Source organism: Acinonyx jubatus, chromosome B4, assembly GCF_027475565.1.
Source record: "Acinonyx jubatus isolate Ajub_Pintada_27869175 chromosome B4, VMU_Ajub_asm_v1.0, whole genome shotgun sequence".
In the NCBI taxonomy this organism is placed as follows: domain Eukaryota; kingdom Metazoa; phylum Chordata; class Mammalia; order Carnivora; family Felidae; genus Acinonyx; species Acinonyx jubatus.
The window spans coordinates 115585918-115610735 of NC_069387.1; the positions used below are offsets into that span (position 1 = coordinate 115585918).

Genomic DNA, 24818 nt, shown 5'->3' on the forward strand with positions numbered 1-24818 from the left:
TCAGGCCTGCATCTAGGCTGGTAGCACATCCATCACGTGAAATATCACCAGTCACAGTAGCAGGAGGGAAGAAATGGGGCAAATTGCACATTGGCTCTTAAGGTTTCTGTCATATCACTTCCACTAATATTTCATTGACCAAAGAAATCACATCCTACAGGCTTGGAAGAAGGAAAACCAGAATTATTGATGAATAGAGCTATTAGCTACAAATAATTATTCTTTTTTCTTTTATGTATCAACTTGAGATAATATCTATTGATTTTGTTGTGGTATATAAGGGTTTAATTCACTTATACTCCTCCCCAACTTCTCCTTTCTCCTTTTCCCAAGTATTGTCATATCACAGATTTTGGTTAAGTCACTATTCAGTATTTACATTATCATGCCCCTGGAAACAATGTTCACAGCCAAGTCAAAGAGTGTACTATGGTTATTTTCTTTTCTTGTATAAGCTTTGATTTTTCTTGTATTTTTTTCTTTAACTTTCTTCTGATCATTACATCACAATTTTCATATGTTCATCCATAGATTTTCACCCAGTTGTTCATGCTTATCAAATAATATCTCAGTTCCTTTTTTTCTTCTTGAAAGCGCCCATCTTTCTGCTCTAGTTGAGGACTGTTTGCCCCCAATGCCTACAGCATACCTCTAAATCTGGGGCCTCCTTTTGCTGCTTTCCTGGTTGAATTCCCAGCCAGTTGGGGCCCAGCTCTGTTTCTCCTCTGTAAGTTTGTAGGATCTTTTCTTCATTTTTGATCTGCTGTATCTCATTCCTTAAATCACTTTTTGCTAGTTTAATATTCAATCACAATAACAAAACATTTTTAATTCTTTTTTTAAATTTTTAATGTTTTTTTTTTTTTGAGAGAGAGAGAGACACAATGAAAGCAGGGGAGTGGGAGGGGCAGAGAGAGAGAGAGAGAGAGAGAGAGAGAGAGAATCTGAAGCAGGTTTCAGGCTCTGAGCTGTCAGCATAGAGCCCATCACCGGGCTCAAACTCACAAACCGTGAGATCATGACCTGAGCCAAAGTCAGACTCTTAACCAACTGAGCCATGCAGGCACCCCAAAACATTTTTAATTCTTAAAGAAAAGTATTGGTATACCTCTTTTTGTCCTATTTCTATTTTTTCTTTCTTTTTTTTTTTTTGCCATTCTAACCTTTTTCCCCCTTTTTTATTGAAGTCTAGTTGCCATACATGTTATGTTAGTTTCAGGTGTAGGTTTAGCTCTTTATTTCCTCATCTATGCACTCATGTGAACGTGTAAAATTTGAGGACTCTCCTGATTCTCAGAGTGTACCTGTTGGCATTTTCAGTCTGAATTTACCAGTAGAGTGAGTGAATCCATTTTTCATTATTGCGAAAGCAACAAGCCCAGCTGTAAGAGGATTCATCAAGAACAGTTAGCCTTTGCAAAATGCCACTTTTCCACACTTGCCTTTCCTCTGCTCTGTGCCCGGATTTATCATAGAACTGATGTCTTAGATTTTGGGTTGCACATCCCAAAGTCTTTTCAGTGTCTTTGTAGGTTACGATATTAATTACCAGATGTTTCTTGATATTACCTATATACTGAACGCTTATAATAAATCTAATAGATCAGATATCTCAAACCCATGAGATTACATATATTATAAAATAATAATATAACATACATATTTTCTTTGTTTCAAGTTTTCATTTAAATTCTAGTTGGTTAACATATAGTGTAGAATTTTTATCACTTTGATTCATCACTTACATATAACATTCAGTGCTCATAACAAGTGCCCTCTTTAACACCCATCACCTATTTAGCCTGTCCCCCCACCTCCCCTCCAGCAACCCACAGTTTGTTCTCTATAGTTCAGAGTCTCTCATGGTTTGCTCCCCTCTCTTTTTTTCCCCCTGCCCCTATGTTCATGTTTTATTTCTTAAATTCCACATGCGAGTGAAATCATATGGTATTTGTCTTTCTCTGACCAACTTATTTCGCTTCACATAATACACTCTAGCTCCATCCATGGCTTTGCAAATGGCAAGATTTCATTCTTTTTGATGGCTGAGTAATATTCCACTAATATATATCACCTCTTCTTTATCCATTAATTAGTTGATGACCATTTGGGCTCTTCATAATTTGGCTATTGTTGATAATGATGCTATAAACTTCGGGGTAAATGTGCCTTTTCAAATCAGTATTTTTGTATCCTTTGGATAAATACCTAGTAGTGCAATTGTTGGGTTGTGGAGTAGTTCTATTTTTAGCTTTTTGAGGAACCTCCATACTGTTTTCCATAGTGGCTGCACCAGTTTGAATTCCCACCAATGGGGCAAGAGGGTTCCCTTTTCTCTGTATCCAAGCCAACACCTGTTGTTTCCTGTGTTGTTAATGTTAGCTATTCTGACAGGTGTGAGGTAGTATCTCATTGTGGTTTCAATTTGTATTTCCCTGATGATGAGTGATGTGGAGCATCTCTTCTAACATATGTATTTTTTTTCATATTATGTCTGTTTTCAGGAAGAACTCCACTCTCGTGTCATTTTTGCACTTCTTTTGTAGATCACTTGATTTGGTCACTTAGTTTTTTGGTCATAGTCCAAACATATCAGATTGCTGTCTTTGAGCCATAGTCTAGAATATTCTTTGCTGAAATTGTCCCTGAGTCCACTTCCATATAATTCATATATGAAAAAAAGATTATTTTCTCCTAAACCCATTCATCTTTGCAACTTCTATTGTCTGAGGCAGGAGGGTGAGCATCCATAAGAGCACGAAGTCTAGGTTGTGCTCTGCTACTCAGTTTTACTACCTAGGGTCAGTCACTTACCCTTATCTGGGACTAATGTTCCTCTCATCTCTAAAACTGATCATCTCACTAAAATAGTGCTCTGAGATGGAGAGCCACACCCCTTGGTTGGAAGGTGAGTCACCAGAATTTCCGTGGGGTCTGATGTGGGAATCAAATTTATTACAATGAGCCTGGCATCTCAGTAAAGAGGTTGACTATGAATATAAGAAAATACCAAATAAATGGGGATAAGAGAGAGCGTTTGAATGTAAGCAGAGGGAGGAATCCAGAGTCTCTTTAACCAGAGTTTGTGGCTTGCTTTCTTGTCCTGACTAGAATGGTATATGTCAGTGGATCAGTCCTTGAGTAAAACAGACTACTTTCAGTAATGATGTTCTGTGTATCTTTGAGTTTGTCTTGTTCCTTAACTTAGAAAATGTTTCTTCAGCTTTAAGGAGGGCATTTTTTAAATATGTTTCAGTTCTGTTGGTTCTCTATATAAGAGAATGTCATCAAATGGAAGACAAACTAATACCTGTTTAGATGAACTGGCAAACAGATTAGTTCAGAACACTTGAAAAGTTGAGAAAAAGAAGGAACATATAAAGTTTTCTTTTTTTTTTTCCAGTATGCTAACTGGCACTTAAAAAAAAGGCAGCTATATTCTGTGTTCTAACAAATCCCATTGACTAAATCTGCCAGTTTGTTGTCATGACAACCTTCACTTGGCACTAATTAGAAGTTAACTAGGACACTTGAAGAGATCGATTCTGGTCTGGAATTGGAAAGGATTTTATAACCTCTATAATCTATTATATTTATTTCTATCAAAGTATAGATTTTTGGTGGGTTATTAAATAGAAGGTACCAGAAAATGTACCTTTGGTTGATATGGGGGATAATGAATCTTACTCTCTTTCTTGTTCCTTTCCCTTTTTTACCACCTCCTCCCCCCCCCCCCCCCCCCCCCCCGCCAAAGCCTATGGTCTGGAATAAGCTAAGAAATTCAGAACACAGATATTAATTTAAGATGTATCGAGAGGGCTACAGAACAGGTGTTCTAATCACTTCTGGCTTGAAAACTGTATACATTCTTCTAAAATGAACAAAGCTGGCTTAGAATGACTGAGTTATTTTAACCTGTCATTCATAGCTTTAGGGGTGTCTTCAGAGCTTACCAGGGACTTTAGGCATATGAAAAATGCACACGATCCTGATTTTAAGAGAAAAACATCTTATTTGGAGTGATAGCATACTGATATGAAGAGCCTAAAATATGCTTACCAATTCACCTAAGGTTAGTTCAGCAAACATTTATGGGATGCCTGGATTGTACAAGGCAATTAAAATTAGTATACAGTCAACATATCCCAAATATCAAAGTACTATGAAAACAAAGAACAAAATGAAATTGAACATTAGCCTCAATTCACAAATTCTTTTTGAGGAAATATTATATGCAAAATTTTTCCAGGCTTGGGGAGGAGATAAGGACATGCAGAAATCAGTACAATTAGGTCTTTGTCATGGAGGAGATTAATCATTGTATGAGTATGGACGTAGGTACCCAGATGTCATTCATAATGAACATAGCCATTGGGTGGTCCTCTTTTAGCAAAATGTGTCATTCTAAGAAACATCAATCTGCTGTTCAAAACCATTGAAAATAATCTAAATCTTTATGGAGTCTCTCATAAGAACATTCAAGAGGGAATTCTTTCATAACACAAGGCAAAACTTCTTTTAAACCTTCTTTTCCCCAATTGTCATGTTCTTTAGTATCTCTCTGACATCTGCATGCAACCTTCCAACAAAATACCCCAAAACACCCTGTACTCTTACTGCATTGTTTTGAAGGTTATCTGTTTATGTGTCTCTTCATCTCTCTTTACTGTGACTTCCTTTGCTGGAGGTTTTGTTCATCATCTTATCTCTGATATTTAGCCCAGTGCCTGACACATAGTGTCTCTCCAGTACTTGCTTGGGGAGCTTCTAGTTGAAGACCTGTGGAGGGCACTCATAGCAGACTGAGGATACAGCAAGAGAAGGGGTGTGAAGTCATGGAAGTGAATGTTACATTCAAGGGACAATGAGATGTCTGTTGTGATGGGAGAACAGGGTGAATGTAGTGGGAAATGTGGCTGAAGAGGTGGGTGGAATTAAGTGACTCCTCCTCTCTGACTCACCACATGGTGCTGTAAGAGTCTGTCTCTCCTTTTCTTCCCACTAGACCATCCTTTGGCTCCTTAAGGGCTCTCTTTCTGTCTTGTTCATTACCAGTTCATGACACTTAGGCTGCATATGGTAGGTAGGTGCTGAATGAATAAATGGCGAGTGAACTTTGTTCTGTAGGGGAGGGCCATGAAAAGGCAGGGCTGGGTGTGGGGGTTAGGGGGAGGGGCAGCACCTGGAAGGGCATCTCATGATCCACTCTGTGATTGGCTGACATAAACTGGTGGCATGTGAAGGAGGGATGAGGGAACCAAGAGTTTGGAGGATGGAAAACAATTTAGGAAGTTTTTTTCCATACAGTAGGTGAAAGAAGATGAGGATTTCAACTAAGTCAGAGTTGGCATGGTTATTTTTGAAGTAACTCAGTAAACCATTCTCCATAGAATCAATAGATTCTCCTTTTTAAGGGAGAAATGGCAAAGATTAAACAAGGGTCACTCTGTGCCCTTCCAGCCCCCTGCCAACCACACACCCACACGCCTCTGGCAGCTTTCTGCCTGGGCTGATGAGCTCGAGGCTTCACTTCTGTGGTAGAAAGGTCATATGAGGCCTCCCACAACCTGATATCCAATCAGCCAATTTTCTATGTGTTTATGTGATTTACTGCAAATAATGCCAAAGAAATAGGATGTTGTTGAGGTGAAATTTCTGTTTGATAAATGTTGAGACAGGTAGTGGAAGGCATTTAACAGGTAATATTGCTGTCTTCATCTGTTATGTGAAATGATTAATGACGTACACAGTCTCATTTTGCTTGATAGCTCTTGATGAAATCATGACAGAAACCTTTCCTATAGGAAGGAAATGTATTTTAACCAGTCCTGAAAACTCAATTAAAAATATAGAAATTAGATAAATATGAGAAGTGTAAGTGTGGAGACAAAAGAGTATCCCCTCGGTCTTAAAGTGGACAAAGAACCTGGGAGGTTCCTCACAGGAAAGCAGTATTCCCCGATCAGTGCTAGTATCCTATTTGCCCTCCATCTTTTTTGGTCCCATTGAAGCTGGCCCACTTCTAGCCATGATCACTTCCTATCCAAACAGTTTGAGTAACCTCCTGGCTAATTTCTCTTTCTCTTGTCTCTTCTCAGTCTAGTTCACCTTTAAAATATAGCCAGAATTATCTTTTTAAAGCAATTGGATCATTGTTTCCTTAGTCCGGTGTCTCTCGATTTCCTATGCAGTAAAATTCAAATTCGTAACTTTTACATGTCCTATTATAAGTGCACCTCTCCAGCCTTATTTCTCCTCACTCATACTGCCATGCTTCCTATACACACCCGTAGTAAAGACCATATCATATGTTTATGTTCCTTGAATATCCACTGTTCTGTTGCTTACATGCCTTCCTTCTCCTGGAATGTCCTTGTCCCCATTCTCTGTGAAATCCTATTACTCATTTAAGGCTCAGTTCTCATGACCTTCCCTCCAGGAAGTCTTCTCTGTTCCTTATAATTCCTCTCTCCCCCACCCATAGGTTCCTGTAACCTATTCCTATCCATGCTCTGACCACATTCTACTTGGTATTTTATTTAGATGTGTACGAATCTATTCTTCTCAGCCACTGTACACTTCGTGAGGATAGCGTCTGTTTCTTCATCTTTGTGCTCCACAGCATCTCGAATATATTTGTTAAGTTGTATTCAATTAACTATAGCTTTGGAACTCTGGAATTTGATCTTTTCTATGTTCATGCGTTTATTAAAACTTAAGTGTAATATGACTTAGGGCTGTGAATTGCTTCTTTATTTTAAGGTTTTAATCGTCACTGGTCAGTCATAATTTAAAAATTAATGTGGGGCACCTGGATGGCTCAGTCAGTCATGTGTCTGACTTCGACTCAGGTCATGATCTCATGGTCCGTAGGTTTGAGCCCTGCAATGGGCTCTGTGCTGACAGCTTGGAGCCTGGAGGCTGCTTCAGATTCCGTGTCTCTGTCTCTCTCTGCCCCTCCCCTGCCAGTGCTCTGTCTCTCTCTCTGGAAAATAATTAAACATTAAAAAATTATTTAAAAAATAAAAATTAATGGAACTTTATCATTTCCATATTTCTGAATGCTGATACATTTATCTATTAAAGCTCCCATAAAAGTGAATTGTTGCTGGATGTGGATGCTGGCCACATCACTAAGTAGGCATAGTTTATCTCCCACAGCCTTGTAAAGAAAGGCTACTTACACTAGCTCAAGTAAAGTAGGTGTGGGGGGAGGCAGTATGTGGCAGCGTATAAGTAAGCTCATACATAAGGACTGGAAACCAAACACAATGGGCCTCACAGAAAATGGAACTGGTGAGTCGGGAGCCAAGCCTGCGATTACTCGTAGGGTGGGGTGTAAGTTCTCACTCATCCTGTTCCCTTCTCTTACTCATCTTTTCTTTTTTCTTTTTCCTTCTCTTACGCATCGTACATCTAGTCCAATGGCTGCCTTTTCCGAGTTCGTATCAGGACCTTCAGCTCATATAGTCAGTACTGACTGTAACTCTCTTCTCTTACCCTTCCTTACATGAAATGCTAGAGAATCTGATTGAATCTACCCACTGAAGAATCTACCCACTGCTTATGGGTAGATCAGATGTCCACACATAAACATGGCTGTGTCCATACAGTAGGGGCTGTGGCAGTGTCATCAAAAATGGAAAACGTATGATATTAACTCTCGCTTCCTTTTCATTTACTTTTTCCATTTTTTTTTTCTCAATTCTCGGCTATTCTTCTTTGATTAAAATCCCTCTCTGGGGTCTGAATCTCTTCATCTCAGGGTTCTCTTCTCAGAAGAAAAGTGATTTTCCAAAACTTAATTCGGTGTGAATTACCTCACTTGTTATTCTTCTGTAACATATGAATTTTAACAATGAAGTCATGTATTGTTCATAATTAAATCTTATCTGTTGTGATCATCCTGTATCTTTTTAAATAACCTTAATTATTTAAGGAATTGTGATCTCTGAGTCTCTGTAAGTTTTCTCCTGGGGAATTAGGGTTAGGCAATGATGCAAAAAAAAAAAAAGACAAATGGAATAAATAGTTTATAACTAAAATACAGTAGTTTACCAGTAAGTTCAACCTCACTATATTGTCTTCTTATTTCTAGAACATGATTATTGAATGTTGCTCTGAAATAATAAATCTATTTTTGACTGATAGAGATACAACACCATTGTCTGAGGTACGTATCTTTTGTAAAAATGTATCTGATTCTCTCGCAAGTATTATTGTTGCTATAGAGACAGAAATATAGAAAACAGCTATTATGAAAAGTATCAAGGGCCTAACCCTCCTTAATTAATGTGAAAAAGTGATAAACATGAGTTTATAATAGCATGTTATTTTGGCTAAAAATACTCTTTGTTAAAAAATCAAGTACAGAGAATTATGAAGAAGATAATTTTAAAATAATTTCAAATGTACTATTCAGAGACTAACCAACTATGGGCATTCTCAAAGATATCTCAAGTGTTTTCCATGTAGAGAGAAACTTTAGAATTTTTACATCAATGGGATTATACTGTACATGTATTTGTAGCTTGTTTTTTTTTTCTCATTTAACAATAATGCTATGGAGATATTTTTATGTGAAAAGTCTACTTTGTCATGTTTAATGCCTGCATAAAAGTTTCTTTTGTGTATTTGTTGTCAGGCTCTATTTATACAACTAGATTTTTATTCATGGATCTTGAGGTTGGTGGATTCTTGTATATGCATATTTCACCCTTCTGTATTATCTCCTCAGAATTACTTCTTTAGGAGCAAGATTTTGGAGTAAAAAAGTATACATACTTTTTTATTATAGTAGGATATATATATAATATAAAATTTATACTTTTAGCCATTTCTAAGTATACCCTTCAGTGGCATTAAGTACATTCATAATGCTCTGCAGCCAATCCATCTCCAGAAATTTTCATCATTGCAGACATGTTGTACCCATTAAATAATAACTCCTCATTCTCTCTCCCCTGAGCTCCTGATAATCTCTGTTCTACTTTCTACTTCTAGTCTACTACTTGCCTATTCTAGATGCCTTATCTACATGGAATCATACAATATTGCTCCTTTGTGGCCGGCTTATTCCTTTTAGCAGTGTTTTCAAAGTTCATCCTTGTTGTAGCATGTATCGGTATTTCATCCCTTTTTAAGGCTGAATAACATTCCATTCTATGGATGTACCACATTTGTTTATCCATTCTTTTGTGGATGGTCATTTGAGTTGTTTCTATCTTTTGGCTGCTGTAAATAATGCTGTTATAAACATGGATGTGCAAGTATCTGTTTGAGGCCCTGCTTTTGATTCTTCTGGATATATACTCTCTCTCATCAGCAGTAATTGAGGGGGCCAGTTTACCACACATTCATCTACACATGCCCTCTTCCTCTTTCTAGCCCTCTCTCTTCCCCTTCTCCCTCTTTCTTGTCTTCCTCCTTCTCTTTTTCTAGCCATTCTAGGTATGATAAGTAAAAAAAAAAGACATTTTCAATTATTTTATATTTATTAATAATATGGTCAAATATAGTTTATATGTTTGTTGGCAGTCAGTGTTTCTCCTTTTGTAAAATAGTACTCACTCATTTAGTCAATCAACAATATTTAGAGTGAACTGTCTATGTGTCAGGAACCCCGTTCTAGGTCCTGGAGAGCCAGCTGTGAACAAGCAGCAAGGACCTCACTCTCTTGGAGCTGACATATTTGTAGAGGGAAAGAGAAAATAATAGTAATAGATCAAGAAGCAGGGTAATTTTAGATTTTTTAAGTGTTATGAAAGAAAGAAAGAGTGATATGTTAGAGTAGGGTCAGCAAACTACAGCCTGTGAGCTATATCTGGCCCACTGCCTGTTTCGTAAATAAAGTTTTATTGGCATACAGCATGGTAATTTGTTTATGATCTATAGCTGCTATGAGCTACAGCAGCAGAGTTGGGTGGTTTTGACAGAAACCATATGGCACACAAAGCCTAAATTATTTATTTTCTGGCCCTTTCCAGAAAAAAAAGTTTGCTAACCCCTGTGATAGAAAGTAACCGGGAATGGGCGACAGGTTAGGTAAGGTGGTCTGGGAAGACCTCTCTTAGGAGATGCCATTTGAGGTAAGACCTACACTGTGTTCCTCCCACTAGATCATCAGCTTCTTGGAGCAGGAGCAGTACTGTCTTAATTTTTGAATACTTACAGTGCTTAGTGCAGTGTATTGCTTGGTTACTGTTTCTTAAATTAAATTCCCCTAAGTTTTAAGTATCTGAAATTTAACATTTGCCTTAATTTTTTTTCATTTGGCCATTCATGTCCTTTTCCCATTTTTTTAATGGGAACCTAATTTTGTATTACAGAAATACATAGATTTACCATGGGAGACATTATAATAAAAATCAAGTTTAACCTAATTTTGTGCAAACTGTGGTTGAAAACAGGTCACAGAAAAAGGAGCTGTTATTTAAGATACATGATTTATTGCATTAACAGGACTTAGCGTCTGACCGACCTGGGTTGGAATCCTAGCCTTGAGTGTTATTAGTTGTGTGACCCTAGACAAGTTATTTAGCCTCTCTAAGCCTCAGTGTTCTCATACTTGAAGTGGGGGTAATAATGCCAACCCTTCACAACCGTGAGAACTAAAGGAAATCATATATGTTAAGTATCAGAAATAGAGCCTCACATAAATAAATGCTTAGTAATTATTAGCTCTTTAGGTGTCATCATCATTTTCATCCCTACCATGGTCGTGCTTTCCATGTATGAATTCTTCATCCCTGAGTCAACTAATTTCAAACAGATGTTTATGATGCAAATCTGTTTTGAAATATTGATAGAAAGGGAGAGTAATCGTGTTAAAGATTACTGGCTGGCTCAGTCAGTGCAGCCTGTGCCTCTTGATCTCGGGGTTGTAAGTTTGAGCCCCACATTGGATGTAGAGATTAATTAAGAAAAATCTTTTAAAAAGAGAGAGAGAGAGAGAAGGAAAGAACCAGGAACCATTTTCTTTGTCTGGGATGTAAACCACTATTGAACCCTGGAGGCATTAGGTTAGCCTGCAGGATCCTGACTTGAGGTCCCCACAGTGAAAGGGTCTACCAGTCCAGGAGAAGGGGCCCCCAATTGAACCCCATGCTAATACCTTCACTGAAAGCAAGCCTTACCTAGTAGTGCTTGGGGGAGGTGGGGCATGGGAGTGTCAGAGCTTGTTCCTAAAACCAAATTGTTAGACAAAGAAAATTACATGCCTTAGCCATTTTTGTCACTGAGATGAGAGCCTGCTGTGCAATTCGGTTCCTTACTGAACATACGTATTACAGTTGCCTTCGCCTGTACTGCTTCTTCCCGATTAAAACAAATATTGCCACGCGCAGCCTGTGACAAAAACACAGAATAGCAAGAACATGGAGAAAAAAAACGAGTGCTCCATGCCAACCTTCTTAGCGAGTAATCACAGGATATAAATGACCGTTAGGTTTCATTTCTGATGTATCAACAACAAAGCGATCCTTCCCTTGCCTACATAGGTTCAAATTATTGCAGTTTCCAAGTTGTCAGGTAAGACTCAAACATAATGCTAAAAATATGCTTTCTGTCCTTGCTGTGACTGACCAAGGGGAGGACTAAATCATTATATACAACTGTCTGCTCATCAGTAATTATTGAGTTCCAACTACCCTCAGAGCATGGTGTAGTTACTTCTGTTGCTGCAAAAGCAGCATAGGTTAAAGTTCCTGGGTTTGGCTAAATCAAATATTTTCCTGTTGGTTCACATGATACAGATAAATTTACCATGTGTGTGTGCATGTTTGTGTGTGTGTGTGTGTGTGTGTGTGTGTACAGAACTGACCGGAGTCATACAGAATCAGTATGGAAGGAAATTCCTAGGAGCAGATCCTGGTTTGAAGGTGGAAAAGGTGATCCTAAGCCAAGAGAGATAAGACACATTGTATGAGAAGATTGCAAATTAGTTTTTCTTGGCTGCATAATTTGGTAGGAGTTCTTTTAGTTCAGGATTTCTAGCTAGACCTAGCATAGTGCCTGGCGAATAATAATGATAATCATCATTAAAATGCAAATGCTACTACTAGCAACAAGTTTTATCGAGCACATGGCCTGTGCAGTCACTGCCCGGTGTTTTATATACAGTATGTCATTGAATATTACAAGAACTCTGTGAAGTTGGTTACTATTATTATCCCCACATTAGAAATGAAGAAATTAAGCAGCATGTTCAGGATCCTGTACCTTGTAAGGAGGAGGCAGGAGTCAAATACAGTTCTGCTTAAATCCAGGAACTGCATGTTTTGCTAAACTACACCCAGAAAATGTTTCATTCGAATAGGGAGCATATGCTACAGGGAATTGAGGAGTGAGATGTGAGAGAGTGAAAGTTGCACCAGTACATGAATCTTCAGGAAGGTTTGGGTGAGAAGTCTGGAGGGGTAGGAGACCGGCTGCGATGAGAGGAGAGAGCTAGCAGGGGTGGAGCCTGCCTTTCTAGAAGAGAAAAGGACAAATGATGGAGGCGGGGCCTTCGGGGAGAGGGTGGGAACATAAAGACCTTGACAGCACAAGTGAGAGAACTGACTGGGAACAGAGGTAAGACTCCTCTTTCTCTAGGTCTTGAGGTGGCAGATTAGGTGAGAGGGAGTATGAGTAAGTATGTAAGAAAAGGGTGGGAGAAACTGGGGCAGTTCACACCCGGAGGTTTTCACACTCTCCTTGAAGTGGAGGCGAGTTTACCTCCTGTAGGGTGGGCAGGAGGCTGAGTGTCTGGTCTCCAAGGGAAAGATGAAGGTCTCGAGCGTTCACAGTCATTGGGTGTGAGGAGCGAGGAAGCTGACCAAGGACAAGAGGATTGAAGGCCACGCTGAGATTTAGAAGTCATACGTTCGTTAGAGAACCAGGCATCTTTGCTTGTGGGTTTTTTCTAGCCGCCCTTGCCTTCCTGGACATGGAGTGGAAAATGCCAACGGCGGTCAAGGCAAGAGAAGAGTACTAGCGAGGCAGCTGACCGCATGCCAGAGGCCTGGTGGATTGCGGCAGCCATGAATTTACCTCATAATAGATCCCGAAACTCCTTCCTTCTGCTCTGAGAAAGCACCAGGATGGCCTGATGTCTGCCATTGTTTCTCAAGCCCCAGCTGCACATAAAATAGTTTAATAATGCAATATGTTTTCTTAAATATAGCTTGAATTTAGTGTAAAAAAATCCTTAATGACAGTTAAGTTCTAATGACTTCCACTGCATTATTTATGTACATTATGTGACTTCCTTTTCACACAGTTGAATTTAGTGTACACATGGTCTCTTATTTCTGATTCTTAAAATGATCATTTTTTAATGTTTATGATTAGATATTGACATCAACCACATGGTGGCCACTAAAATGATCATTATCTTTAGGCAGGTTTGGGTAAGAAGTATAGGGAGGGTAGAAGAATAGGTAGAGGGAGACACAGAGTCAGATATATTAACCTCTCTTAGTTTAGTTATTAGCATCTTTCATTTTATGTCTGAGGGTATTGATTCTATCATGTGGCCACCTATACCATATGACCCCTTATGATTTCATGGCCCTGGCCATCAGCTGGAGGATCATTCCACAATGCTAGCTAGCATCTTTTCTTTTTCTGGGTTATCGTGTTAAATGGGAAATAACACATGTAATCTGTTAACCTAACTCAGACTGCCTTTTTGTTATCACTGCCTCTCAAACCCATGGTTTAGATCTCTGTGCTTAGTTTTTACCAAAATAAGTTCTAATGATGTGCTTCCATATTTGTCTCCCCTACTAGAGCAGATTGGGTCTTATATAATAAGATTGGATCTTATTACATTTCTATTCTCACTGCCTTGCCCAATGCTGGTTCTCATGAAGGTGTTCAATAAATGCTTTGTTAAATCAATGAATGTTCTTGATACATCTTCCAGAGATCCCCCTGGGTTGAAATCTGGACATTATCAGTGACTCTGAGCTCATCAACTCCATGCATTTGAATAGTAGACATTTGTCTAGTGCTTTCTCTGTGCCAGACATTGGGCTAGACTTTGGGATACAAAAGTAAAAACCAGAGTCCCTGCCTTCAGTTTAGCAGGAGAAACAGACAAATACAGAAGTAATTACAGTACAGGGTAAAACGGAGGCCTGGGGACCAGACACCCCTCCCTCAGTAATAATATCAGTTAATATTCTGGTAATATCCTGGCATAATTCTGAAGGTGAGAAATTCCCTGTGGTGTCTTTTGAGAAAGGTTCAATAGTTCCCTATAAGAAATCAAGTTAGTAGAAGCTCCTGTGGCCCATGGTTAGGAGTTTTAATTACTTTGGAAAATGATCGGAAGGCAGTAGAGAATCCTTAGGTAGATATAAACATGATCAAGGGTGCCTGTGAAAGCCTTTTCCTCTGATTAGGAAGACCTTTGAAAGAAGAGGCAGTAAACCCAAGTCCTCATTTTGGCAGCAGACTCAGTGGTAAGAGCATGATTTTATGGCTTTGTTCATGGGGATGGAAAGAACAGAACAAGTCCCAAAAGCCCTGGATACAAAAATAAAGACAATAGTTTTTTTTGTTTTTTTTTTTAAAGTCAACTCAGTTACAAGCTGCAACTGAGTACATGGCACCATGCTGGCTCCGCTGGAGCACTCAGAAGTGAGAAAGACAGAGTCCTTGTCCCAAAGAGGCTGACAGTCTAGAAAGGAGGAGTAAGGCTAATGCTTAATGAAGACAACAGCTGTGGCTTTAAAATGGATGATTGTTTTGCATAAAAGGGGGAGGGGGAGGGAAGAGGTAACAGAGCTTAAAAGACCTGCCCAAAGTCACCACAGCTGGTAACTGTCCCAGCCAAGACCAGCAGACTCCAGAGCCTGTTCCCAGACCATTATCGTGACACTGAAGCCAGCAGTGTCCCACTTTTTCAATTTGGGTGCTCTTGGCCTTTCAGAGGGAGGGGCTGGATCGAGGGAGAGTTAGAGTCAGCATTTGGGAAGTGGTGCACGCGGTGGCTTGTGCACAGGCTTGCTTGCGAGCGCAGCTGCCTGGTTCCAAATCCCAGCCCAGCTCTGATATTTGCTAGTTGTGTAAACTTGGGAAAGTTGTTTAACCTCAAGGCTTCAGTTTCCCTATTTGTAAAATGAGAATAAAAATAGTACTTACCTCATAGGTTTGTTGTGTGGATTAGAAGAGTCAATCCATGTAAACTCTCAGAACAGTGCCAGGCACAATCCTAAACAAAACATTGTTATCATCATCTAAGAGCTGTCTGAGTTCCCTTGCAGTTAGTTCCCTTGCTCTCCTGTAAGTAGGGGAGCAGCTCTAGTGGAACGGCAACATGCCTGAGATGAAGCCTCTGAGTACATTCCCGAAAGAGAGGCTGAAAGGGAAGCTGCGGTAATTCCGGTGCTAGGAATGGCTGCATGCATCACTTTTAACCACATACATTTCCCATTTTCATTGTTCCAGTTACTGTTGTTCTATAACAAAGCACCCCAAACTTAGTGGCATAAAACGACCACCATTTCACTAAAATGTCGGTCACATGTTTGCAAAGGACCTAACAGGACAATTGGTCTCCGCTCCATGATACCTGGGGCATCAGCTGGATAGACCTGAAGGTTGGGGATGATTCAGCTTCCGAGGGCTGGGATCCCCGAAGGCTCAAAGGCGAGTTTGGCTTGGTGCTTGACGCTGGCTGTTGACTATGGGGCTGGGAACGCAGATTGGACTGTGGGACGGAACATGACACGTGACCTCAGTGTGCCCGGTTGGGCCTCGGCGCAGTGTGGTGTCTGGGTTTCAAGAACGAGCCTTCCAAAAGAATCAGGCAGAAGCTCTATCACTGTTTATGCCCTAGCTTTTAAAGTTACATAATGGCTTTTTCCTGCGAGTCCCAAATCCACCCAGATCCAAGATTGGACAGATTCCACCTCCTGGTGGGAGGAGTGTTAATATCAAATTATAAGAAGGGCATGTGGGTCGGGAGCTATTGTTGCAACCATTTTGGGAAAATGCAATCTGCCACGACATCCAGTAAAGCTCTCCCAATTTGTGGGCCTCTTCCTACTCTGAGCAGAGGCCGCTCCTGGCAACTCACTTAGGCAATTTTTAAAATTAGTCAGCAACTCTCCCCAAAGATGCTCAGTAACTGTCCTGAAGTTGCTGAGTGTGTTTATACCAAGGATAACCTAGGTGGGTTCTCAGAGCAGCCTTTGAAGTGATCTGGGAGGTTTTTCTGGATCGTATATAGTCCCAATTTATGTGGGAGAGCCTCTACTTCCCATTTTTTTAGGCTGTTAAATCCTAGAGGGTGATGCTAAGCTATTTAATTTCCTTCAGCTAATTTTATTACATTATCGTGTGCCTCTTGGTTTCTTTTTAGCATAACTTTCCAAATGGTGGCAATAACAATACTCTCTTTAAAATGTCGCTTACAGCATTGGGCTTAAGGTTTCACATATTCTAGGGTAGGTGTTTACTAAGTATTTAAAATTTAATTTTACTAATATTATAACTGGTTAAGTTGAGAGTTGCAGATTTTCTTTTCTTTTCTTTTCTTTTCTTTTTCTTCTCCTTTTTTTTTTTTTTTCTTACCAGCCAAAAGCTGTCTGAATAGATTTTATGGGCATCTGGAATTACATCTTTCTTCTGTGAGACATTATCATTCTGTCCTCAAGTGAAGAGTCTCCTTTGTGTTTAAGTTCATGAGACATCCACTTAATATTCTTATATTCTTTTGAAGACAATGCCAGATGACATCAGTTTCACACTGCTTTTAAAACACAGCCCTGACTTTGATTCCATCCTCTCACTGTTCACTTCTAGCTGTCAAATTTGGCTAAGGGAAAAAGAAAGCCCTTAAGAAAAGGCCAGGCTATTAATGTGCTCTTCAAAATGCTAAGAAAAGGCTAAGCTGTTTATAGCATTTTCAAAATGCTCATCTCTCAGAGATTTGCCAGCAATAGTGTCAAGGTGAAATACGCTCTCGCTCATCATGGAACCGAGAGCCTTTGTGCTATCTGTGCTCAAAGTGCTGGTCCTACTCTTGTTAGACGCGCAATTTGCTGGTATAATGATACTTGGATATAATTTAAACCAAAATACAGTCGCGAACCTGATATTGTGTGTTTACCATCTAAGTGGCAAGAAGTGTGTAGATTGCTGCATCGAGCAAGCCCGGCTTCATTCAGGATAGAAGAGCAGTTCAGAACCAAAGGGACGGCTTCCTGAAGTTTAGTCATTCTGGAGAACCTTGAAGGAGGTGAAAGGCAGGGGTCCCATTAGCAAATCTGTCTATTGCTTTTCAATGTGCTGAAAACTGAGTTAAACATTTAGTTTCATTTACTTCATTCACTTTGCTAAATGGTTTTGTCTTGATTAACAAACTGTGCCCTTAACAATGGGATTATCTTTTCATGTCAGGAGGGTGTTGACCTTCGCCTCATATAGCTGAGTCAGTTGGCAAGCTTTGGAAATTCTCTGCACAAATGTTCTTTATATTAAAATAAATCCGCGAAGAAGGAGCAGGTGCAAATTTACCCATTTCCCTCGTCAATACTTTGGACACTAGCCATTCGAGAGTTTTGCTCTCATTCTGCCTACATCTCAGGCAGCTAATGCCTTTACGTTCTTTTCTGAACCACCTGTGAGAACACGGTATGGTAGGAAGAGTGAACCCTTGTGGACAAGTCACCCGTCTGTTGCAGTCTGCTGAAGGTCTCAGAAGCAGTGTATCAGCGGATAAAAACATGATTTAATTCTTGGTTCCACCGTCTATTGACTGTATGTATGGCTGTGAGCAAGTTACTTTATATCTGTGCGCTTCAGTTCCTGGTCTGTACATTCTCCTCATGGAGAATCACATTAGAAAAGCACGCAACACATTTGGAATAGTGTCAGTGTAATGCCGTTGGTAAGTATTCAGTACCCTGTGCTCGTCTTTATCTTTTCCAGACTTAAATAATGTGAAATGAGGCTCGGGTTACTTGACCATTAGAAACTACCTTCAATAGTGGCTTTTGGCCTACCTAAATATTTGCTAATTTTCAACAGAGTAATTAGACATTTAATAAATGTATTATTCATATTATTTTTCCATCCTTTTTTAATTAAACTTTTTATTTTGAGATAATTATAGATTCACTTGCAATTATAAGAGATAATATAGAGAGATCCTGTGTACCTTTTAGCCAGCTTTTTCCCAGTGGTAACATCTTTCAAAACTGTAGTGCAATATCACCACCAGGATGCTGACATTAATAGTCAGGATACAGAACAATTTTGTCACTACAAGGACCCCTCTTGTCCTCTGATAGATACCTCACTTCCTACCCCCCACCACTGTCCCTAATTTCTGACAATTACTAATCTGGTCTCCGTTTCTACAATCTTGTCATTTTAAGAATGTTATATAAAAGGAACCATACAGTATGTAACCTTCGGGGGTGTCATTTTTTTCGCTCGGTGTAATCCCCCAGAGAGCTGTTAAACTATACCTTGATGAACCAAAACATTCTTATGAACATCGGCACATTTTATTTTAGCCATGGAATTACCATTAGTCAACAGTGCCTGCTACGATACCCGGCACATACCGCTGGCACACGTTCAGGGAAGCTCAGGACTGGATTTTCACTCCACCTCCTTCCATCCTTCCTCCTCCTCCTATCTGGCCTTTTCCTCTTTCCTTGCCCCCTTCTTCTGAGCACACTCTTACTAATATTGACAAACAAAGGCTAAATACTCAACTTAGGCATTTTAAAAAGAGTTCAGTGAAATGATTTAATGTGAAAATCCTTCATAAATTGCAAACTCTGTTAGACTTTCTATCAGAAATTGCTGGTGAGTGTTGGCCACGGTGTAAGAGTGGTTTGCAGCGGCTTGCTGTATATGCTGATAAATGAATAAAGGAGTCAGCGTGAGCAGTTTTTCTTTCCACACCATGCACAAGAGGTCTGCCCTCCAGTTTGCTACTGCAAGTGGAAGCTACTAACTACCAAAGCTTGTCATGCTTTGGTTCTAAGCAACAAAGTCCCAGGAGCAAAATGCAAACTTTAGTTCACGTTCTTTATTAAGCCTTTGTTCTAAAAAAGAGCCTCCTGTTTCTAGTTTCCAGGCTATAAGCCCAGTGATCTCTTTCATAAAAAAGCATCAAGACTTGCCAAGTATTGTTCCAACTCTGGGGTTTTCACTTCTGTGTCCCAGGTCAGAAGTCCACAAGCAGACTGAACACAGCCCTTCAGGAGGGAGCCCAGCTTCAGGATACCCAGTTACAGCCTTTCTTTGCTGCTGAGATTCAAAGTCCTGACCTTTAAGTGGAGTTAAACCCTCACTCTGATGGAATTCTCCCCGTGTATACTATAAGGGAAGGACAAACTTGCTAGAGCATGGGTGTTTTAGACAGGATGGGGCAGGGGTTGCTGTGCTGACAAATAAACCCCAAATCTCAGTGGCGATAAAGGTTCATTTCTTTTTCAAACAAAGTTCAGTGAGGGTTGGACGACTCTCCTTCTACATGTAGCTATTCTGTCTGGACTACATGGGCTCCAACATCACCATTGCAGGGGAAGAGGACTGGAGGACTTCCCCAGAGGTTTTTAAGTAGTGTGGCCATTCATCTCGGCTGGCCTGCGGCGGTCATAACGTATACCTGTTGATTCGGAATAATGCTTAAGAAACTTTCCTCTTATTTACTTTTATTCTCCTTTTATTTCCTTTTTCCTTTTGTTCCTTATTTATGTCCTAGTTTAGGCAATAAATTAAGGTGACCATTTCCAAGAGCCAGTATGGAATGGCTATCATAATTTCTGTTCATAGCATATTGACTTCAACCTGATGTGCAAGGGTGTGGAAAATTGTAGAGAAACCAGTACATATCATAGTGAACACTGATAACTTCTGGAACAATAGTAATTTTACAGGAATGCCGTGAATTTTGATTGATTGATTGATTGTTTTAATTCTGGTATAGAATTGTGCAGTGGTATATTCGTTTCAGGAGTTCAAGATAGTGATTCAACAGTTCTATACATTACTCAGTGCTCGTCATAAGCGTACTCTTAATCCCCTTCACCTACGTCATGCATCCCCCCACCACCTCCCTTCTGGTAACCATCAGTTTGTTCTCTATGGTTAAGAGTCGGCTTCTTGGTTGGTGTCTCTTTTTTCTTTGTTCATTTGCTTTGTTTCTTAAATACCACATACAAGTAAAATCATATGGTATTTGTCTTTCTCTGACTGACTTATTTCACTTGGTATTATATACTCTGTAGCTCCAACCATGTTGTCACAAATGATGCTATGAATTTTTAAATAGAAACAATTCAATAACTTCAGTGACCCAAACTTTGTTGAGCAGATATGATATAAATAGGATGTTCTTATGAGCTAAACCTTATTATTGAATTACTTATGTGGTAGGCTGAATCATGGCCCCCCAGAGATATCCACATCCTAATCCCCAGAACCTTTTACCTTGTAAGACAAAAAGGGCTTTGCAGATATGATTAAATTAAGGATATTGAGATGGGGAGATTATTCTGGCCTATCCAGGTAGGCCGTAAGTGTAGTCACAGTATCCTTATTTGACATCAGTAGGAGAAGGCATGTGATGATGGAAACAGGACTGGAGTGAATGCTTTAAAGCAGCTACAAATCAAGGAGCACAGGCGGTCTGTAGAAGCCATGAAAGGCAAAGAAACAGATTGTCCCCTTACAGCCCCCAGAGAGAACCAGCCCTGTTGGCATCTTGATTTGTGCACAGTGAAAGTGAATTCCAATTTCTTATCTACAGGACTGTAAGAGAGCACATTTGTGTTGTTGTAAGCCACTAGGTTTGTCACAAATTTGTAACAGCAGCAGACATGAATGTGCATGTATGTTCTGATGTTCAATGTTTGACTTTAGATTTCTGTTTCTAGTTAGATGCTATGATTATCCTTATATTACACGTGAGAAATTTAAGTGACTTGCCCAAGCTCCCTCAGCTAGTCTGTGTCAGAAGATCCATGCCCAGGCAGATTGACTCCTCAGAATGTGTTCCTAACCACTCTGCCGCACCGCCTGTCCTCTGCTGCCCAGGCTGGCCTCTAAGGTTCCTTCTGGCATGGCATGTGTGTCAACCACAGAATGTCCCTTCTCCCTGCAGCCTCTGTTCCCAATCCCACCTGACTTCAATCCCCTGCTCCTTCTGTGGGCTCCGTGGCACTCTGGACCCTTTCCCAGCTTGACTTTTAGAAATTTTATGGAAGCTTCTCAGGGTTCCGTGGGGGAATTTCTCAAGTAAAATTAAGCTTAGGTGAAATTACTGAATTTCTTCATATTTAAGTTTATGGAAAGATATTATTTGAGGGAAGAAATTATTTCTGAATCTTCCTCCTATTCTTTGTTTTCTAATTCTTCTCATACTCCAGAAGGGACACTGTTCCTCAGGGTAATCAAATAACATGATTAATAGGAGTTTTAACTGAAAATGTGTTAAGCGTGTTCTACCATGACCCAGAAAAGCAAGCAGCATCTGGAAGTCTGGTATAAGAATTCTTACTTAGTTATTACTTCAAATCTCCCTTTGGCTTGTATCACTTGTATACTAGTGTGTGTGTGTATATATATATATATATATATATATATATATATATATATATATATATTTTGCCATATTGCCAGTTGCTTGATGGTTCTATATAGTTAACCATTGAATTAAATATTTGCACCTCTCATGGCCCCTCCACTGAGACCCCCAGATCTCCCTTCAGGACTGAAGAGCTTATTTTCCCAGCTCTGGGAAATGTACCGATAGTCCTGAGTTCTCAACCCTCTTCAGGAATGCCCATGGGGGGAAAAGAGATGGCCTCCTTTTGTGGGGGCGGCGGGGGGGGGGGGAAGTCTGGTTGATATGCAGTACAAAGACCTGACCCCCCTACCACAATTCAGAGCATCTCTGAAGGGTCATCCCAGCTTCAAAACTCCCTCTCCGTGGGGTTGGCTGAGCCCTTTGTTGTGACTGCTCTTCTCTCTCTCTCTGCTAATCCTGCTTTCTTTCCTTTCCTATGGGTGTTGATCCCAAGAGCATTCCCTAATAAGCTTCCTGAAAGCTGAGTTCCATCTCAGAATCTGTTTCCAGGAACCCAAACCTCAGCAATCAGTTTAAAAAAAAATGAAATCTCTGACTGGTGATGAATACATGAGTGCTCAATTAACTCTTATTTATTGGAATTAGAAGAATTCCAAAGGAGATAGGAAGCATACTTTCTGGCTTAAAGTTTATTTCCTAATGAAGAAGTAAAGACAAAACATCACCCACATGTCACCCAATCATGATTTAAACTACATTCTACAATGTGACCCCTTAGTTAACCACATTTTCTCTTGACCTCCATTTGACAGTTAATTTACAAATGAAATAAACTCTGTAAAACAAAGACTCCAGCCTACCTGCAAGCCTCAATAAATGCTGGCTTCCTTTCTTAGGAAAAGCTTTTTTTTTCAGAATAGAAAAACAAAGACTTGGTAAAGCTTTAAAACTATTTCTCAAAATAAAGGCAGTGATGTAAAATGATATAATCACATATAAGTACTAGCTTAGAATTTATATTCTTGCATCTCCAGAGAGAGTGAGAAATAAGCATTCAAGTTTATAACACATTGAATACAGGCATTTCTGTTAAATCCTCCATCCAAGACACTTCTCCTTTAACTCTTTCCCCAAAGCCCTGATTATAAGCACTGAACCATTGGCCATGAACTTGCATCTAGCCTTTATGCCCCATGCACTTCATTGTTGGTTGCATAACTCATCCTTCCTGTTCTGATTAGAGCTTTTGATATTTTAGAGGGGATTTGCCCTGTTTGAGACCCTTTATTAGTTCTTTATATGGCGAAAAATACTTTCCTGGAGAGAGAGGGGGAGAGCAGCTGTTCTTTCTGCACAATAGGGTGTCATATTTCAAAGACTCTTTTCTCTGGGCCTTAGTCTCTTGAGCAGTTAGAATAAGCCGGGTATGTACAGCCTAAACTCCAACTTTTTTCTTAAAGATCTCTTTTGGCCTTATAGGATTGTTTCTTGAATAGTTCCCTATAAAAAGCAAAGCACACACCCATAATGGAGATACCACTGCCAGCTCAATCGCTTTTCACTAAGTAGTGCCTCAGCTTGGCCTGGGAAGGGGTATGGAGGGCAATATCTGCCAAGGAGGAGGGGGGTGTAGGAGAATGTCCCAAAGACCCCAGAGACTCTCACTAGCTGAGCACTGCCCTAATTTACATAATACCAAACATGACTATTAGGGTGTTTTTGCTGACACCAACTACTTCTGTGATTCTCTGACACCAACTGGGGGTCTAATCATTCGAGTCAGTTCCAACACTACTACCAGAGTTAGGGTAGACTTCACAGATTAAAGGTTTAATCCAAGACTGACCCCACTTTAGATGCTGGCTACCTCCCTCAGATTCGATAATTCACTAGAATGAATCACAGAACTCAGGAAAGTGCTTCACCTACAATTACCACTTTATTATAAAGAATACAACTGAGGAATAGTCCCATATAAGACATGCATAGGGCAAGATCTTGTGTGTGTGTGGCGGGGGACAGGGGCAGAGCTGCTATGCCCTCTCTGAGTGTCCCACACTCCCAGCACGTCAACGCGTTCACCAACCAAGAAGTTCCTTGAAATCTGTCCTTACGAGGTTTCTATGAAGGTTTCATTACATGAGCTCGAGTGATTAAATGGTTGGCCGTTGTGATCAAATTCAGTCTCCAGCCCCCCTCCTTTCCCCAGAGGTCAGGGCTAGGGCTGAAAGTTCCATCCTTCAATCACATGGTTGGTTTTCCTGGTGACCAGCCCCTGAAGCTATCGGTCCCCTGCCCCACAGTCATCTTATTAGCATACAAAGGAAAATTCCCAAAGATTTTAAGAGCTTTATGCCAGGAACCTAGGACAAAGAACAATTACTTATTTCTTATTATACCATAGCTATAAACTATGAACATCACCTAAAATTGAATTTCAAACATACACCCAATGGATGTAGTCCCCCTCAATATGTCTTCCTTCATCGAGGCATTTTTCATGTATTCCAAAACATTTTTGGCATCTTTTTGGGTATGAGGAGAGACAGGGTCCTTTAGTGTTGCCGAACAGTTTTTGAACTGACTAAAACATTTGGTTTCCTGTACGCGTAGGACAACGTGTCTGAGCAAACATTGTCCTTTACTAAAACGTGAACTCTGTTCAAGAGCTCAAGGAAATGCCATGCACAGCTGAGGCTCAGTGGTGGGACAGTGACAGTGACGATAGCTGTAGTGATGATGATGGTTTGTGAAGAATCAATCCTATTCATAGACAGTGTGACATTTGAAACAATTCTCTGTACAAATGCTTTCTCTCCCATATCCCATCTTTAATTTCTAATTTTCTTGTTCTCAGCAAGGTGTCTTTATAATAATGTTATTTCTTTAAAATTTAATTTTAGAAGATTTCTACCATCTTACCAAAATGACCCTTGATCTCATATTATGTTAAGAAACCTTTATTCCTGTCATATTTAAAGTTTTATTATCCCCAAATTGGAGTGATAAAAAAGATAATCTTGTTCTTGGCAAAGTGTGAAATGTCCTGTGGTCTCGCAGAGTTGCATACAACTCTCCTTCTCACCTTCTTAAGAGTTGGGTGCTATTTTTGTTAGATCGCGGAGGATAACGTCTACTATTGTTAGTCATTCATTATACCGAGTCTTAAGGAAGCCAGTATCATATTATCCTTTCTGCCTTGGAATGTGTATTATTCCCCAGTCTGAAAAAAAATATCCAATAAATTATTAACTTCAAAGACTCAGGTGACATA

General features: G+C 39.9%; 1 protein-coding gene across 1 annotated transcript in view; it reads left to right on the top strand.

The window, feature by feature from the left end:
- Positions 1-24818, top strand: part of CFAP54 (cilia and flagella associated protein 54) — a 295832-nt gene that overhangs the window by 264473 nt on the left and 6541 nt on the right. Inside the window, exon 68 of the mRNA XM_015070493.3 lies at positions 8099-8173. Within this exon, the coding sequence (XP_014925979.3) occupies positions 8099-8173 (75 nt within the window). The remainder of the gene's footprint in view (positions 1-8098; positions 8174-24818) is intronic.